This window comes from Cibotium barometz, chromosome 20 (genome assembly GCF_041138505.1).
Source record: "Cibotium barometz isolate CiBa-2024 chromosome 20, ASM4113850v1, whole genome shotgun sequence".
Classification (NCBI taxonomy): Eukaryota; Viridiplantae; Streptophyta; class Polypodiopsida; order Cyatheales; family Cibotiaceae; genus Cibotium; species Cibotium barometz.
Window position 1 is genome coordinate 18,221,204 of NC_141065.1, and position 18,237 is coordinate 18,239,440.

General features: G+C 44.2%; 2 protein-coding genes across 2 annotated transcripts; both read right to left on the reverse strand.

The window, feature by feature from the left end:
• Positions 1 to 334: 334 nt before the first annotated feature.
• LOC147627617 (uncharacterized) lies at positions 335 to 4,090 on the reverse strand. Its single transcript, XM_086814527.1, has 7 exons — positions 2,381 to 4,090; positions 2,177 to 2,284; positions 1,945 to 2,065; positions 1,675 to 1,816; positions 1,442 to 1,572; positions 836 to 1,303; positions 335 to 753 (listed from the first exon to the last, which is right to left on the reverse strand). Exon 1 carries the CDS (start codon positions 4,088 to 4,090, stop codon positions 2,996 to 2,998), a length of 1,095 nt encoding a protein of 364 aa, XP_086670653.1. The 3' UTR covers positions 335 to 753; positions 836 to 1,303; positions 1,442 to 1,572; positions 1,675 to 1,816; positions 1,945 to 2,065; positions 2,177 to 2,284; positions 2,381 to 2,995.
• A 990-nt stretch (positions 4,091 to 5,080) lies between these two features.
• On the reverse strand, positions 5,081 to 18,237 carry LOC147627618 (uncharacterized). The gene has a single exon (XM_086814526.1). The coding sequence runs from the start codon at positions 17,948 to 17,950 to the stop codon at positions 5,081 to 5,083; it is 12,870 nt and encodes a 4,289-aa protein (XP_086670652.1). The 5' UTR covers positions 17,951 to 18,237.

The following is an 18,237-nucleotide window of genomic DNA, read 5'->3' on the forward strand; positions in this document are numbered from 1 at the left end:
TTCACCAGCAGACTACTCTCTACTCGTAATTCTCTCAGCAATATAAAGTGTATTGTAGGTTTTCAAAGGTGTGAGTGTGTTTCTGCTGTTTCACTCTTCAATGCGAGCCATACTGCAGTATGTTTCTTATGGTCATGCTCACATTTTTGTTTGTTGTTTATAGTCAGCATAGCACATTTTACAATTTTCGAAGGCATCTTCATTTTTGCACAGGTTTCACGTCCCATGTTTTCCACACAGTTGCTTTACTGAAAAAAATAAAAATGAAGCTTTGACAGAAATCCATGTAACAATGAATGAGGATACCATAAAGCATTTTGTACACAGCACAAGGTTGCAGAAGTTGTTTATACATTCAAATTGCATATTCACAGCTACAAGGCACTCAAACTTCTTTGAAAACGCTGGATGCCTGATAATGCACATGGGAAAGTTATCATGCAAAATAATAAATATGGTTTAGAGTGCATTCTCACAGCTACAGGCCACTCTTAAACCTCTATGAGAACATTGGATAATGCACATAAGAAAGTTATCATGGACGACAACATTCCTTGGCTTATTGTTGCTCTCTGCAGTACTGAAGCAACATAACATGCAGTATTAGGCACTCACGATAATCTTTGATTGGCTTTTAATTTCTTGACTCACGATTCCAGTCCCTATAAAAGACTACAATTAACCTGGTTTTCATGCTGTTTACTCAAGCTCTTTGTCCATGAAGGGCTGCCTTCTCCGGTGATGTTTTTTCACCTGAAAAAAAACTGTGAATGTCATAAATATCCATATACCTTGTTGTCGACCCAATGAAATGTGCCATAGTACAATGATTCACCTTAACTGTTTTCATGAACATAAGCATGTTATTCATATGCTGACGCTATGATTTGCAAAGAAGACTGGGTGCTTGTCTCCTCCTTAAATAGTTGCTTGCTTTTTTTGCACTTTGTGACTCCAAGGTGCAGCCTGAAAAGAGATTTTGCTCTAGAATCTTTACGTCCTGTATGTTTGGGCCCCTCAGAGGCTTGAAAGGAAATGGTTGGGAACCTGCAGTATATGGGCTTTTGTTGCCAAGCTGCAATTGAATCCTTCCTGCATATCAATATCTGTTAATCACCTTTCTAATCTCATTCTTCTCTGGCATTAGAAGTTAGTTCCACAAATTATACATGTCACTACCAGATGGAGATATAATATCAAGCATTTAGCTGCCTTGGGTTTCATTGCAGCAGTTATTCTTTTGACCCCTTTATGAAGTTTCATGGTTGGGGGATCCGTCATGCTTTTTTTCAATGCTTGCCACCTGTTTCAAAGGCAAGCTTGTATAAGTTTTGTGAAGCTATGTGTAAGGACTTGTCCAAGCTGCATTTGGGTTCCTTTTCAGTAATTAATGCTCTTGAATTAACAGATTATCCCTGCTGACCTCGTGCACGAAATGTACCTTGTATGGTTGAGGTGCTACGGACATGAGTGCAGTCGCTTGTCCTGCCTTCTATGGTGCTTTTCCAAGTAATGCCAATGTATTGATGTTTGAGCATTGGCGCTTCTCGATTCGTCTTGAGATTTTGGGCACTGCAAGTTGAAATGGATTGCATTGTTAGTTATTGTGCACTCCTACCTTTCCAACTTCAAAACTTTAAATATGTTTTTTCATGGAAAAAACTTCATTTGGACCTGGATTTGTTTGGCAGTCTCACTCAGAACCTAGGCAGAAGGCTTAAACTGGAAGCTAAAACCAAGTTTCTTGCTTTTTCCTCATCTGCTGGGCAGGGGTCCAGTGCATATGTATTACGCATACTTGAAACGGTTCCAGTATCTGCAAAAACCCACGTTCATTAGCTAGATTATGGGCAGCATTTATTTCACAGTTCAGTTCAGGTGCTTTGTAGTTGTCCCTGGGTTTTTGTTCTGTAAGGTAATTTTCACGCTCACAATCGAACTTACGTGGTGGCTTTGGGTGCTGCACGAGACATTGTGGCTGTTGCAGAATCACCTTGGTGCATCTCTTTTCTATGTTGTAACTCGGTCGTGTAGTGTCTGTCTGAGATTCTCTTGGTCTTTACAGCTAAACCAGATACATCAGTCAACCAATTTTTCATTTACTGCAGCATGCTTTTATCTTTTATCTTTTTCCCATTGATTGTTAGTTCTCGAGGTGAAGATTTGGAGTACATACCTTAATGGGATTTTATTTTTCTGCTCTCATCTTATTTTGCTAAGCCTCATCTCCATGTCTCCAGCTTTCTGGTCTTTTGGTGCTGTTGGGGTTGTTCACAGGCTTGGGCTGCACATATTTCCCAGAAAACAAGTTATACGATGCCTGAAGAAGATTTTCCTCCATGCGTATGTGTGTGTGTGTGTGTGCATGCTGCAGCTTTACCTTCACAGATAGGTTTGCAACCTTTTCATTAGGCCACAATACATTTTGGCTGATGCAGACATTGTTTGATGTATGCACATTGCATTTTGCCTTTTCTATTCTGGATTCTTTGGGCCTCTTGAGTTATTTGAATTTTGCCCAGGGCTGACGTTTAGTGGGCTATGCGAGTTGGTTGGTTTATACCCAGGTTCCTACATAATCAGCAGTTCAAGAGATTCCTAAAGGAAGCTCATGTTTTGGACCTGTTGACACTTCAGCTACTTCCTCGTTAACATAATTCGGTACTGCTTCTTTGTGCAGTGCCCAAAAATCATTTTGCCTTTGAGGCAATCGTTTGTGCCTCGCTGGAGTACTCTCGCTTTTCATGTATAGGTGCTGCAGGATTCATCTCATGGCACCCTTTTTCTGGCTCAACTGCTACCCCTGTAACCTCTGCTCAACTGCTATACTCATCGTCCTCTACATCAGTTGTGGCAGGCTCTTCTTTTGTAGGGATTGATGCTTCTGGAGAAACTTCGATGTCAAATTTTTCCAAGACTTGACTAGGGCTTTGGGGCATTTTCTCTTCTTGCTGGAAGTTCTGACTCATAATCCGTGCTTGCTTTGCCTCGACTTCTAGCTCCTGAGCTCACCCTCCTCAGTTGATAATTGCTCTTCATTTATAGGGGATGTGGGGGCTTGTGCAGATCCTGTCTCATGGAACTCTTTGCTTTTCTCGATTGCTACATCCATTATCTCTAGCTCTTGGACTTCTTCTACATCCATTGACAGATGCTCTTCTTTTGCAGAGGTTGACACTTCTGTAAGAATTCGGATGTCAGCTTCAGTTCTGATTTCACCAGGGCTATGGGACATTTTTTCTTCAGGCTGAGAGGAGACCCATATACTCTCTGCTTGTGTTGCGTCAACTTCCTTCTTCTCATCTACAACATTTGACAATTTCTCTTTATCTTCAGGTGCTGTTTGAACTGTCTCGTACTCTATCTCATGGTCCTCCTGTTGTGGCTCTGCTATTACATCTGTCACCTCAAGCTCCTGCACGCCATCCTTGGGCCCATCTACAGCTATTGATACATGTCCCACTTTAGGCATATGGTTCTTATCCTTCAACTCTTCCACATCAATTGATGCTCCTGTTGCGCCTAGCGGATGAATTTCACCCCCTTTTTTGTGTGCATCAGTTGATGCCTGCTCTTCATCTAAAGGTGCTGTAGGGACTTTCTCAGATTTCACCTGGTGGTTTACTTCTACTGCTTCTTTCCCCTCTAGATCCTGCAGCTCATCTTTTTGCTCACAAGCATCTATTGATGTTTTCTCTCCTTCAGGGGGCACATCTCTAGGAACGCCAGTCATCTGTACCCCTTCAATTTCAAACTTCAGCTCATCCCCGTCTTGTGTTGCTTGCTCATGGTATGCAGGTGTGGAAGCTCCTGTGGGCACTTCAAGGGTGGCTTGCTGTGGCATCTGATGAGGCCATTGGGGAAGTTCCTGTTCCAGTTTGGACTGTTCCGTTATGCACTCTTCCTGTTTTGTCCCCTCCAACTGCAGCTCCTCATTTGCTGCTGTGCCATGGAACTCTTCCTTTGTGTTTTGTTCACCTGCTGCATCATTCTTCTCTTGCTCTTCGATGCCATACTTCTGCTTACCCTCTTCAATTGATGCTTTCTCTTCATTTATAAGAGATGAGGGCACTTGTTCAGATTCTCTCATGGAACTCTTTGCTTTTCTCAATCTCTACATCCGCTACCTCTGGTTCTTGGACATCTTCTGAACCCATTGACACATGCTCTTCTTTGGCAGATGTTGATGCTTCTGTAGAAAATTCCATGTCAGCTCCAGTTGTGATTTCACCAGGGCTATGAGATTTTTTTTCTTCAGGCTGAGAGATGCATGACATGCTCTCTGCTTGTGTTGTGTCAACTTCGTTCTTTTCATCTACACCATTTGACAATTGCTCTGCATGTACAGGTGCTGCCTGAACTGTCTCACACTGTATCTCATGGCCCTTTTGTTGTGGCTCCACTATTACATCTGTCACCTCAAGCTCCTGCACTTCATCCTCGTGCTCATCTATGGCTATTGATACATCTGCCGCTTGATGCGTATGCTCTATCTCCTTTAACTCATCTACATCAATTGCTGCTCCTGTTGCATCTAACCGATGAATTTCACCCCTTTCCTTGTGTACATCAGTTAATGCTTGCTCTTCATCTAAAGGAGCTGTAGGGACTTGGTCAGATTCTACCTGGTTGATTTCTTCTGCTACTTCTTTCATATTTAGATCCTGCACCTCATCCTTTTTCTCATCAGCATCTAGTGATGCTTGCTCTCCTCTGGGGGGCGAATCCCTAGGAATGCCAGTCATCTGTAGCCCTTCAATGCCAAACTTCAACTCATCCCCATTTTGTGATGCTTGCTCATGGTATACAAGCGTAGAAGTTCCTGTGGGCACTTCAAGGGTGGCTTGCTGTGGCATTTCATGTGGCCATTGGGGCAGTTCCTGTTCCAGTTTGGACTGTTCCATTACGCACTCTTCCTGTTTTGCCCCCTCCAACTGCAGCTCCTCATTTGTTGCTGTGCGATAGAACTCTTCGTTTGTGTTTTTCTCACCTGCTGAATCCATCTCCCCTTGCTCTTCGATGCCATGCTTTGGCTTATCATCTGGAATTGTGGGCCATTCTTCATTTACAGTGGCCTCGTTTACAGGTGCGGTAGGGACTTGTCATACTCTATCTCATGGCCTGTATGTTCTGGTCCTGCATCTGTCACTTCCACATCTTGCTCTTGATCATGGCGCTCATTTACATCAATGAGTTCATTTGTAAATTCAACCTCCCGTACTCCATCCTTGTGCTCATCTACAAGTGGTGGTCCATCTGTCACCTTCAGAAGCTCTGTGGCACCTTCCTTCTGCTCATCCCGCTCTTCATCTGTAGGGACTGCAGGGACTTGTTCAGATTCTATATCAATACACTCCTCTTTTGGTACAACTGTCACCTCTTGCTCTTGCATTTCATCGTTATGCTCTTCGACATGCAAGGGTGCTGGCTCTTCTTTTGCAGGGATTGGTATCTCTGTAGAAATCTGCATGCCAGCTTCTGTTGAGATTTTACTATGGCTCTGTTTCATTTTTTCTTTGTAATGTGAGATGCCACTATTAGTCTCTTCTTGTATTGTGTTGATTTCCAGCCCCTCAATCTCATTCCTTTGCTCATCTAGATGAGTTGACTGTTGCTCTGAATATTTGTCACTCGTGATCACATCACCTTGTTGTGGCTTAACTGTAGCATCGGCCACCTCAAGCTCTGGAAGATTATCCTTCTGCCCAAGAAATGTTGCACCCGTGTCTTCTAGCATCTGGACTTCTTCCTCTTTGTCATCTATATCTGTCGATGCTTGCTGTTCATCTATGGGTGCTGTAGGCCCTAGCACCTGATGGATTTCATCCACAGCGGTGACTGAAACTTCTTCACACTGTATTGCTTGACCTTGTTGTGGGTTGATTGCAACATCTGCCACCTGAAGCTTTTGTTGTTCATCCTTCTGCCCATCACATGCTGAAACTGTCTCTTCGAGCTTGTGGACTTCATCCTCTTTCTCATGTACATTAGATGATGCTTGCTGTTTATCTATAGGTGCTGTAGGGGCTAGCTCTGACTCCACCTCATGGACTACTTGTTTTGGCTCACCTGAGATATCCATCATCACCCTCAACTCCTGTGCGTCATCATCCTCTATTGATGCAATTTCTTTTTCTTGGGAATTAAATGCATCTGCAGGAAATTTAATCTCTGGCATTTTGTTTTCATCCTGTATCTGTTGACCTATATTTGTTTGTGCTTGTTCTGTGTCCTCATTTGCCACTAGGTCATGAAACTCTTCATTTGTTTTCAGCTGTTGTTTAGTCTCAGCTCCTGCATCAGTGGTCTTCTCTAGCTCTTCAATGTCAAGCTTCTCCTCATGTGTGGCTTTTGAGAGTTGTTCTTCATCCATAGGTGCAGTAATATTTTCTTCACACCCTAGCTCATAGCTTGATTGTTCTTGCTCCACGTCTGTCCCTTCACGGTGTTGAGCTTGATCCTTTTGCTCATCTTCCTCGAGTGATACCTTTGTAACATCAAGCTGAGAGACTCCATCATCTGCATGACAGGGAACATCTGTCATGTCAAGCTCTTGCAAACCATCCTTTTCCTCATCCACAACAATTGATACTTGCTCTTGAACTACAGAGTCTACAGGGACCTCTGGCTCTTGTGCTTCATCCTTATGCTGTTCTACATCCAGGGATCCTGGTTGTTCATCTGCAGGGCTCGATTCTTCTGCAGGAAGTTGAATATCAGCTATATTTATAACCTCAAGCCCCTGCTGTTTATCTGCAAGGCTTGATTCTTCTGTGTGAAGTTCTATGTGATCTGTGTCTGTAATCTCAAGCCCCTGCAGTTCATGTTTTTGCTTGTCTGTATCAAATATTACACCTGTTGCTTCAAGCTCCTGGACTTCATCATTTTCCTCGTGTACATCAATTGATGATTGCTCTTCATCTATAGATGCAGTAGGGACTTGCTCAGATTCTACATTGTGGCTTTCTTTGTTCAGCTCAACTGCTACATCTATCAGGTCCAGCTGCTGCACCTCATCTTGAGGCTCTTGATCTATCATCGATCTTTGCTTTTCTTCTGGAGAGTTGTATGTCATGCACTGTTCGCAGGTTAACTCAGGACACTGCTCATTTGCTCTATCACAGAACTCTTCATTTGTGACAAGCTGATGCTTGGCCTCAACTGCGGCATCAACCTTCTCCAGCTGTTTAACTTCATGCTTTTGATCATCCTGATCATTGGACGGCACTTCTTCCTCGACAGGCATGGTAGTGTTTTGTTCACACTCTGGAAGATTGGCCACCTCTAGCTCAATTGATGCCACTTCATCATCCCGAGGCATGGTAGCATTTTGTTCACATTCGAGCTCTGCACCTGTCTCTTCTAGCATCTGGAGTTCATCCTCTTTCTCGTGTACATCTGTTGATGCTTGCTCTTCATTTATGGGTGCTGTTGGGGCTAGCACCTCATGGATTTCATCTAGAGGGGCGGCTGAAACTTCTTCACAGTCTATTGCATGACCTTGTTGTGGCTCAACTGCAACATCTGACATCTCAAACTTTTGTGGTTCATCCTTATTCCAATCAAATGCTGCACCTGTCTCTTCAAGCATGTGGACTTCATCCTCTTCCTTGTGTACACCAGCTGGTGCTTGCTGTTTTTCTGTAGGTGCTGTAGAGGCTAGCTCCATCTCCACTTCGTGGACTTCCCATTTTGGCTCACCTGAGATATCTACCATCACCTTCAACTCCTGTGCCTCATCATCCTGTATCGATGTAATTTCTTCTTCTAGGGCATTGGATGCATCTGCAGGAAATTCAATCTCTCTTTCTGAGACAGGACCGAAGCTTTCTGGCATTTTTTCTTCAATGTGCATCTCTTCACCTATACTTGGTGCTTGTTCTGTATTCGCATTTGCCACTGTTTCTTGGAACTTTTTGTTTGTGTTCAGCTGTTGATCAGTCTCAACTGCTGCATCAGTGGTCTCTAGCTCTTCAATTTCATGCTTTTCCTCATGTGCGGCATTCAAGGGTTGTTCTTCATCCACAGGTGCAGTAATATTTTCTTCACATCCCTTCTCATAGCTTGAGTGTTCTTGCTTCATTTCTATCCCTTTAGGCTCTTGAGCTTGATCCTCTTTCTCATCTTCGTCTATTGATACATCTGTAACATCAAGCTGAGGCTGTTTGTCATCTACATGACATTGAATATTTGTGACCTTAAGCTCTTTCACACCATCCTTTTGTTCATCCAAATCAATTGATGTTTGCTCTTGAACTACAGACTCTCCAGAGACCTCTGGCTTTTGTGTTTCATCCTTATGCTCTTCGACATCCAGGGACGCTTCTTGTTTATCTGCAGGGTGTGATTCTTCTGCAGGAAGTTCAATGTTGTTTGGGTCTGAAACTTCAATCCCCTGCCGTTTAACTGCAGGGTTTGATATTTCTGGACGATGTTCAATGTCTTCTGTGTCTGTAGTCTCAAGCCCCTGCAGTTCATGTTTCTGCTCATCTGTATCAGTTGTTACAGCTGTTGCTTCAAGCTCCTGGACTTCCTCATTTTCCTCGTGTACATCAATTGATGATTGCTCTTCATCTATAGATGCAGTAGGGGGTCTCTCAGATTCTACTTCCTGGCATTCTTGGTTTAGCTCAACCGCTACATCTATGGTTTCCAGCTCCTGCATGTCATCCCGAGGCTTTTGATCATTCATTGATGTTTGCCCTTCTTCTAGGGGGTTAGATGTAATGAACAGTTCACAGGCTAACTCACGACTCAGTTCATTTGCTATGTTACATAACTCTTTGTTTGTGACAAGCTGATGCTTGATGTCAACTTCAGCATCAGCCTTCTCCAGCTGTTGAACTTCATGCTTTTGGTCATCCTGTTGATTTGATATTACTTCTTCCTTAACAGGCACGGTAGGGTTTTGTTCACACTCTAGCTCTGGGCCTGTTTCTTCTGGCTTCACATCTGTCCCTTCAAGCTCCTGCACTCCGTTCTTTTGCTCGCTCACATGCACTGGTACATCTCTAACATCAAGCTCGGGCACTCCATAAATTTTAACAAGTGGAAGATTGATCACCTCTATCTCTTGCACACCTTCCTTCTGGTTATCTGCATCAATGGATGCCACTTCTTCATCCACAGGTGTGGTAGGGTTTTTTTCACATTCGAGCTCTGCACCTGTCTCTTCCAGTGTCTGGACTTCGTCCTCTTCCTCATTTGCATCTGTTGATGCTTGTGGTTTCTTCATGGGGGCTGTTAGGACTAGCACCTCATGGATTTCATCCATAGGGGCAGGTGAAACTTCTTCAACTTCTTCACAGTCTATTGCATGACCCTGTTGTGGCTCAACTGCAACGTCTGCCACCTCAAGCTTTTGAAGTTCATCCTTCTGTCCATGAAATGCTGCACCTATCTCTTTAAGCATGTGGATTTCATCCTCTTCCTCGTGTATATCAGCTGATGCTTGCTGTTCTTCTATAGGTGCTATTGATGCTATCTCCAACCCTACCTCCCAGACTTGTTGTTTTGGCTCACCTGAGATATCCGCCATCACCCTCAACTTCTGTGCCTCATCACTCTGTATTGATGCAATTTCTTCTTCTAGGGTATTGGATGCATCTGCAGGAAATTCAATCTCTCCTTCTGAGACATGACTAAAGCTTTGGGGCATTTTTTCTTCAATCTCTTCTACTGCTTGTTCTGTGTACGCATTTGCAACTGTGTCATGGAACTCTTTGTTTGTGTTCAGCTGTTGTTCAGTCTCAACTGCTGCATCAGCGGTCTTCTCTAGCTCTTCACTTTCACGCTTCTCATCATGATGTGCAGCACTTGAGGGTTGTTCTTCATCCACAGGTGCAGTAGTATTTTCTTGACACCCCAGCTCATAGCTTGATTGCTCTTGATCTACATCTGTCCCTTTAGGCTCTTGAGCTAGATCCTTTTGCTCATCTTCGTCTATGGATACATCTGTAACATCATGCAGCGGCAATCCATCATCCACATGACATGGAATATCTATGTTAAGCTCTTGCACACCGTCCTTTTCTTCATCCGCATCAACTGATGCTTGCTCTTGAACTACAGAGTCTACAGGAACGTGTGGATCTTGGGCTTCATCCGTATGCTCTTCTACACCCAGCGATGCTTGTTGTTCATCTGCAGGGCTTGATTCTTCTGCAGGACATGCAATGTTGTGTGTGTCTGTAACTTCAAGCCTGTTCTGTTTATGTGCAGGGCTTGTTTCTTCTGCACGAAGTTTGTCTGTAATCTGAAGCCCCTGCAGTTGATGTTTTTGCTCGTCTGTATCAGTTGTTACACTTTTTGCTTGAGGCTTGTGGACTTCATTTTCCTCGTGTACATCAATTGATGGTTGCTCTTCATCTATAGATGCAGTAGGGATTTTCTCAGATTCTACATCGTGGCTTTCTTGGTTTAGCGCAACCGCTGCATCTATCAGGTCCAGCTCCTGCACCTCATCCCAAGGCACTTGATCATTCATTGTTGTTTTCTTTTCTTCTGGGGGGTTAGATGTAATGAACTGTTCACAGGCTAACTCACGACTCTGTTCATTTGCTGTGTCACAGAACTCTATATTTGTGACAAGCTGATGCTTGGTCTCAACTGCTACATGAGCCTCCTCCAGCTGCTGCACTTCATGCTTTTGGTCATCTTGGTCATTTGATGGCACTTCTTCGTCGACATGCATGGTAGGATTCTGTTCACACTCTAGCCCTGGGCTTGTTTCTTCTGGCTCCACATCTGTCCCTTCAAGCTCTTGCACTTCATTCTTTTGCTCGGTTACATGCAGTGGTACATTTGTAACCTCAGGTTCTGGTGCTCCAATTTTATCAAGTTGAAGATTGGTCGCCTCTGTCTCTTCTAGCCTCGGGACTTTTTCCTCTTCCTCATGTACATCCGTTGGTGCTTGCTGTTCAGTTATGAGTGCTGTTGGGGCTAGCACATCAGGGATTTCATTGAGGGGGGCAGCAGAAACTTTTTCACACTCTAATGCCCGACCTTGTTGTGGCTCAACTGCAACATCTGCCACCTCATGCTTTTGTAGGTCATCCTTCTGCCCATCAGTTGTTGCACTTGTCTGTTCAAGTAGGTGGATTTTATCATCATCCTCATGTTCATCAGCTGATGCTTGCTGTTTATCTATAGGTTCTGTAGATGGCAGCTCCGACCCCACGTCATGGACTTCTTGTTTTGGCTCACCTGAGATATCCACCATAATCTTCAACCTCTGTGCCTTATCATCCTCTATTGATGCAATTTCTTCTTCTAGGGAATTGGATGCATCTGGAGGAAATTCATTCTCTCCTTCTGAGACATGAATAAGGCTTTGGGGCATTTTTTCTTCTATCTGCATCTCTTCTGCTGCTTGTTCTGTGTATGCATTTGCAACTGTGTCACGGAACTCTTCCTTTGTGTTCAGCTCTTGATCAGTCTCAACTGCTGCATCAGTGGTGTTCTTTAGGCCTTCCAATTCACGCTTCTCCTCATCTGCAGCACTAGAGGGTGGTTCTTCATCCACAGGTTCAGTAGTATTTTCTTCGCACCCTAGCTCATGGCTTGATTGTTCGTGCTCTACATCTGTCTCTTTAGGTGCTTTAGCATGATCCTTTCGCTCATCTTTGTCTATTGGTACATCTGTAACATCAAGCTGCGGCACTCCATCTACATGACATGGAACATCTATGTCCTTAAGCTTTTGCACATCATCCTTTTCTTCATCCACATCAAGTGATGCTTGCTCTTGAACTACAGAGTCTACAGAGACGTGTGGCTCTTGGGCTTCATCCTTATGCTCTTCTACACCCAGGAACGCTTGCTGTTCATTTACAGGGCTTGATTTTTCCGCAGGAAGTGCAATGTCATTTGTGTTTGTAACTTCAAGCCCCTGGTGTTTATGTGCAGGGCTTGATTCTTCTACACGAAGTTCAATGTCATCTGTGTCTGAAATCTCAAGCCCCTGCAGTCCATGTTCTTGCTCCTCTGCGTAAGTTGTTACACCTGTTATTTCAAGGTCCTGGACTCCATTTTCCTTGTGTATATCAATCAATGGTTGCTCTTCATCTATAGATGCAGTAGGGACTTGCGCATATTCTACCCCGTGGCTTTCTTGGTTTAGCTGGCCCGTTACATCTATCAGGTCCAGCTCCTGTACCACATGCCGAGGCTCTTGATCATTCATTGTTGTTTGCTCTTCTTCTGGGGGATTAGAGGCAATGAACTGTTCATAGGCCAACTCACGACTCTGTTCAATTGCTGTATCACATAACTCTTTATTTGTCACAAGCTGATTTTTGGTCTCAGCTGCAGCATAAGCCTCATCCAGCTGTTGAACTTCATGCTTATGGTCATCTTGGTCATTTGATTGCACTTCTTCCTCGACATTCATGGTAGAGTTCTGTTCACAGTCTAGCCCTGGGCCTGTTTCTGTTGGCTCCACATCAGTCCCTGCAAGCTCTTGCACTTCATTCGTTTGCTGGGTTACGTTCACTGCTACATCTGTAACCTCTAGCTCGGGTGTTCCAATTTTATCAAGTTGAAGATTGGTCAGCTCTGTCTCTTCTAGCCTCTGGACTTCATCTTCTTCCTCATGTACATCTGTTGGTGCTTGCTGTTCATTTATGGGTGCTGTTGGGGCTAGCACATCAGGGATTTCTCTGAGGGGGGCAGCAGAAACTTCTTCACACTCTAATGCTTGACCTTGTTGTGGCTCAACTCTAACATCTGCCACCTCATGCTTTGGTAGGTCATCCTTCTTCCCATCAACTGTTGTACCTGTCTCTTCAAGCATGTGGATTTCATCGTCTTCCTCATGTTGATCAGCTGATGCTTGCTGTTTATCTATAGGTGCTGTAGATGCTAGCTCCGACCCCACCTCATGGACTTCTTGTTTTGGCTCACCTTCAACCTTCAACCTCTGTGCCTTATCATCCTCTATTGATGCAATTTCTTCTTCTTGGGCATTTGATGCATCTGGGGGAAATTCAATCTCTCCTTGTGAGACATGACTAAAGCTTTGGGGCATTTTTTCTTCAATCTGCATCTCTACAGCTATACTTGACACTTGTTCTGTGTCTTCATTTGCCAGTGTGTCATGGAACTCTTCCTTTGTGTTTAGCTGTTGATCAGTCTCAACAGCTGCATCAGTGTTCTTCTCTAGCTCTTCCATTTCACGCTTTTCCTCATGTGCAGCACTTGAGGGTTGTTCTTCATCCACAGGTGCAGTAGTATATTCTTCACACCCTAGCTCATAGCTTGATTGCTCTTGCTCTTGCTCTTCATCTGTCCCTTTAGGCTTTTGAGCTAGATCCTTTTGGTCACCTTCGTCTATTGATACATCTGTAACATCAAGCTGCTCCACATGAACTGCTGCTTGCTCTTGAACTACAGAGTCTACAAGGATGTGTGGCTCTTGGGCTTCATCCTCTACACTCAGAGATACTTCTTGTTCATCTGCAGGGCTTGATTTTTCTGCAGGAAGTGCAATGTCGTTTGTGATTGTAACTTCAAGCCCCTGTTGTTCATGTGCAGGGATTGATTCTTCTGCACGTAGTTCAATGTTATCTGTGACTTGAATCTCAACTCCCTGCAGTTCATGTTTTTGCTCGCCTGTATCAGTTGTTACACCTGTTACTTCAAGGTCCTGGACTTCATTTTCCTCGTATACATCAATTGATGGTTGCTCTTCATCTATAAATGCAGTAGGGACTTTCTCAGATTCTACCTCGTGGATTTCTTGGTTTAGCTCAATCGCTACATCGATCAGGTCCAGCTCCTGCACCTCATGCCGAGGCTCTTGATCATTCATTGTTGTTTGCTCTTCTTCTGGGGGGTTTAATGGAATGAACTGTGCACATGCTAACTCATGACTTTGTTCATTTGCTGTGTCACAGAACTCTATATTTGTGACAAGCTGATACTTGGTCTCAACTGCTGTTTGAGCATCCTCCAGCTGCGGCACTTCATGCTTTTGGTCATCTTGGTCGTTTGATGGCACTTCTTCCTTGACATGCATGGTAGGGTTCTGTTCACACTCTAGCCCTGGGCCTGTTTCTTCTGGCTCCACATCTGTCTCTTCAAGCTCTTGCACTTCATTCTTTTGCTCGGTTACATCCAAAGGTGCATCTCTAACCTCCAGCTCGGGCGCTCCAGTTTTATCAAGTTGAAGATTGGTCACCTCTGATTCTTCTAGCCTCTGGACCTTATCTTCTTCCTCATGTACATCTGATGGTGCTTGCTGTTCATGTATGGGTGCTGTTGAGGCTAGCACATCAGGGATTTCATTGAGGGGGGCAGCAGAAACTTCTTCACACTCTAATGCTTGACCTTGTTGTGGCTCAACTGCAACATCTGCCACCTCATGCTTTTGTAGGTCATCCTTCTGCCCATCAATTATTGCACCTGTCTGTTCAAGTAGGTGGATTTTATCATCATCCTCATGTTCATCAGCTGATGCTTGCTGTTTATCTATAGGTTCTGTAGATGGCAGCTCCGACCCCACGTCATGGACTTCTTGTTTTGGCTCACCTGAGATATGCACCATCGCCTTCAACCTCTGTGCCTTATAATCTTCTCTTGATGCAATTTCTTCTTCTAGGGCATTGGATGCATCTGGAGGAATTTCAATCTCTCCTTGTGAGACATGATGAAAGCTTTGGGGCATTTTTTCTTCAATCTGCATCTCTTCAGCTATACCTGATGCTTGTTCTGTGTTTGCATTTGCCACTGTGTCATGGAACTCTTCCTTTGTGTTCGGCTGTTGATCAGTCTCAATTGCTGCACCAGTGGTCTTCTCTAGCTCTTCCATTTCACGCTTCTCATGTGCAGCACTTGAGGGTTGTTCTTCATCCACAGGTGCAGTAGTATTTTCTTCACACCCTAGCTCATAGCTTGATTCTTGTTGTACATCTGTCCCTTTAGGCTTTTGAGCTTGATCCTTTTGCTCATCTTCGTCTATTGATAAATCTGTAACATCAAGATGTGGCACTCCATTATGTACATGACATGGAACATCTATGACCTTAAGCTCTTGCATACCATCCTTCTCTTCATCCACATGAACTGATGCTTGCTCTTGAACTACAGAGCCTACAGGGGTGTGTGGCTTTTGGGCTTCATCCTTGTGCTCTTCTACACCCAGGGATACTTGTTGTTCATCTGCAGGGTGTGATCCTTCTGCAGGAAGTGCAATGTCATTTGTGTCTGTAACTTCAAGCCCCTGATGTTTATGCATAGGGATTGATTCTTCTGCACAAAGTTCAATGTCATCTGTGTCTGTAATCTCAAGCCCTTGCAGTTGATGTTTTTGCACGTCTGTATCAGTTACTACACCTGTTGCTTCAAGCTCCTGGACTTCATTTCCCTCGTGTATGTCAATTGATGGTTGCTCTTCATCTATAGATGCAGTAGGGACTTTCTCAGATTCTACCTCGTGGCTTTCTTGGTTTAGCTCAACCGCTGCATCTATCAGGTCCAGTTCCTGCACCTCATCCTGAGGCACTTGATCTTTCATTGTTGTTTGCCCTTCTTCTGGGGGGTTATATGTAATGATCTGTTCACAGGCTAACTCACTGCTCTGTTGATTTTCTGGGGCGTTATATGTAATGATCTGTTCACAGGCTAACTCAAGACTCTGTTGATTTTCTGTGTCACAGAAGTCTTCGTTTGTGACAAGCTGATGCTTGGTCTCAACTGCTGCATGAGCTTCCTGCAGCTGTTGCACTTCATGTTTTTGGTCATCTTGGTCATTTGATGGCACTTCTTCCTGGACATGCATGGTAGGGTTCTGTTCACACTCTAGCCCTGGGCCGGTTTCTTCTGGCTCCACATCTGTCCCTTCAAGCATTTGCACTTCATTCTTTTGCTGGGTTACATCCAAAGGTACATCTGTAACCTCAAGCTCGGGTGCTCCATTTTTTTCAAGTTGAAGATTGATCACCTCTGTCTCTTCTAGCCTCTGGACCTTATCTTCTTCCTCACGTACATCCGTTGGTGATTGCTGTTCATTTATGGGTGGTGGTGGGCCTTGCACATCACGGATTTCATTGAAAACTGGGGCATAAGCTTCTTCACACCCTAATGCTTGAACTTGTTGTGGCTCAACTGCAACAGCTGCCACCTTATGCTTTTGTAGGTCATCCTTCTGCAGATCAATGGTTGCACCTGTCTCTTCAAGCATGTGGATTTCATGCTCATCCTCATGTTCATGAGCTGATGCTTGCTGTTTATCTATAGGTTCTGTAGATGCTAGCTCGGACCCCACCTCATGGACTTCTTGTTTTGGCTCACCTGGGATATCCACCATCACATTTAACCTCTGTGCCTTATCATCCTCTTTTGATGCAATTTCTTCTTCGAGGGCATTGGATGCATCTGGAGGAAATTCAATCTCTCCTTGTGAGACATGAGTAAAGCTTATGGACGTTTTTTCTTCCATCTGCATCTCTTCAACTATTCTTGATGCTTGTTCTGTCTCTTCCATTTCATGCTTCTTCTCATGTGCAGCACTTGAGGGTTGTTCTTCATCCACAGGTTCAGTAGTATTTTCTTCACACCCTAGGTCATATCTTGATTGTTCTTGCTCTACATCTGTCCCTTTAGGCTCTCGAGGTTGATCCTTTTGGTCATCTTCGTTTATTGATACACCTGTAACATCAACCTGCAGCACTCCATCATCTACATGACATGGAACATCTTCGACCTTAAGCTTTTGCACACCATCCTTTTCTTCATCCACATCAAGTGATGCTTGCTCTTGAACTACAGAGCCTACAGGGACGTGTGGCTCTTGGGCTTCATCCTTGTGCTCTTCTACACCCAGGGATGCTTCTTGTTCATCTGCAGGAAGTGCAATGTCATTTGTGTCTATAACTTCAATCCCCTGCTGTTTATGTGCAGGGCTTGATCCTTCTGCATGAGTCCCCTGCAGTTCATGCTTTTGCTCATCTGTATCAGTTGTTACACCTGTTGCTTCAAGCTTCTGGACTTCATCTACCTCGTGGATTTCTTGATTAACCTTAACTGCTACATCCATCGGCTCCAGCTGCTGCACCTCCTCCCAAGGCTCTTTATCGTTCGTTGGCTCTTCTTCTGGGGGGTTAGATGTAATGAGCTGTTCACAAGCTAACTCCTGACTCTGTTCATTTGCTGTGTCACAGAACTCTTCATTTGTGATACGCTGATGCTTGATCTCAATTGGGGGAACAGCCTCCTCCAGCTGTTGAAGTTCATGCTTTTGGTCATCCTGATCATGTAATGGCACTTCTTCCTCGAGATGCATGGTAGGGTTTTGTTCACACTCTAGCTCTGGGCCTGTTTTTTGTGGCTCCACATCTGTCCCTCCAAACTCTTGCACTTCATTCTTTTGCTGGGTTACATCCACTGGCACATCTGTAATGTCAAGCTTGGGCCCTCCATCAGTTCTATCACGTAGAAGAATGGTCACTTCTGTCTCTTCTAGCCTCTGGACTTCATTGTCTTCCTCATGTAAAGCCATTGGTGCTTGCTGTTCATTTATGGGTGCTGATGGGGCTAGCACATCAGGGATTTCATCCTGCAGGGCATCAGAAACTTCTTCACACTCTTTTGCATAACCTTGTGTTGGCTCGACTGCAATATCTGCCACCTCAAACTTTTGTAGGTGATCCTTTTGCCCATCAATTGCTTCACCTGTCTCTTCAAGCATGTGTACTTCATCCTCTTCCTCATGTACATCAGCGGATGCTTGTTGTTTATCTGTAGGTGCTGTAGATGCTAGATCCGACCCTACCTCACGGACTTGTTGCTTTGGCTCACCTGAGATATCCACCATCACCCTCAACTTCTGTGCCTCATCATTTTCTATTGATGCAATTTCTTCTTCTAAGGCATTGGAAGCATCTGGAGGAAATTCAATCTCTCCTTCTGAGACATGACTTAAGCTTTGGGGCATTTTTTCTTCAATCTGCATCTCTTCAACTGTACTTGGTGCTTTTTCTGTGTCCGCATTTAACACTGTATCATGGAACTCTTTGTTTGTGTTCAGCTTTTGAGCAGTCTCAACTGCTGCATCAGCATTTTTCTCTAGCTCTTCAATTGCATGCTTTTCCTCATGTGCAGCAGTTGAGGGTTGTTTTTCATCCACAGGTGTAGTATTTTCTTCACACCCTACCTCATAGCTTGATTGTTCTTGTTCCTCATTTGTCCTTTCAGGGTGTTGAGCTTGATCCTTTTTCCCATCTTCGTCTATTGATACAT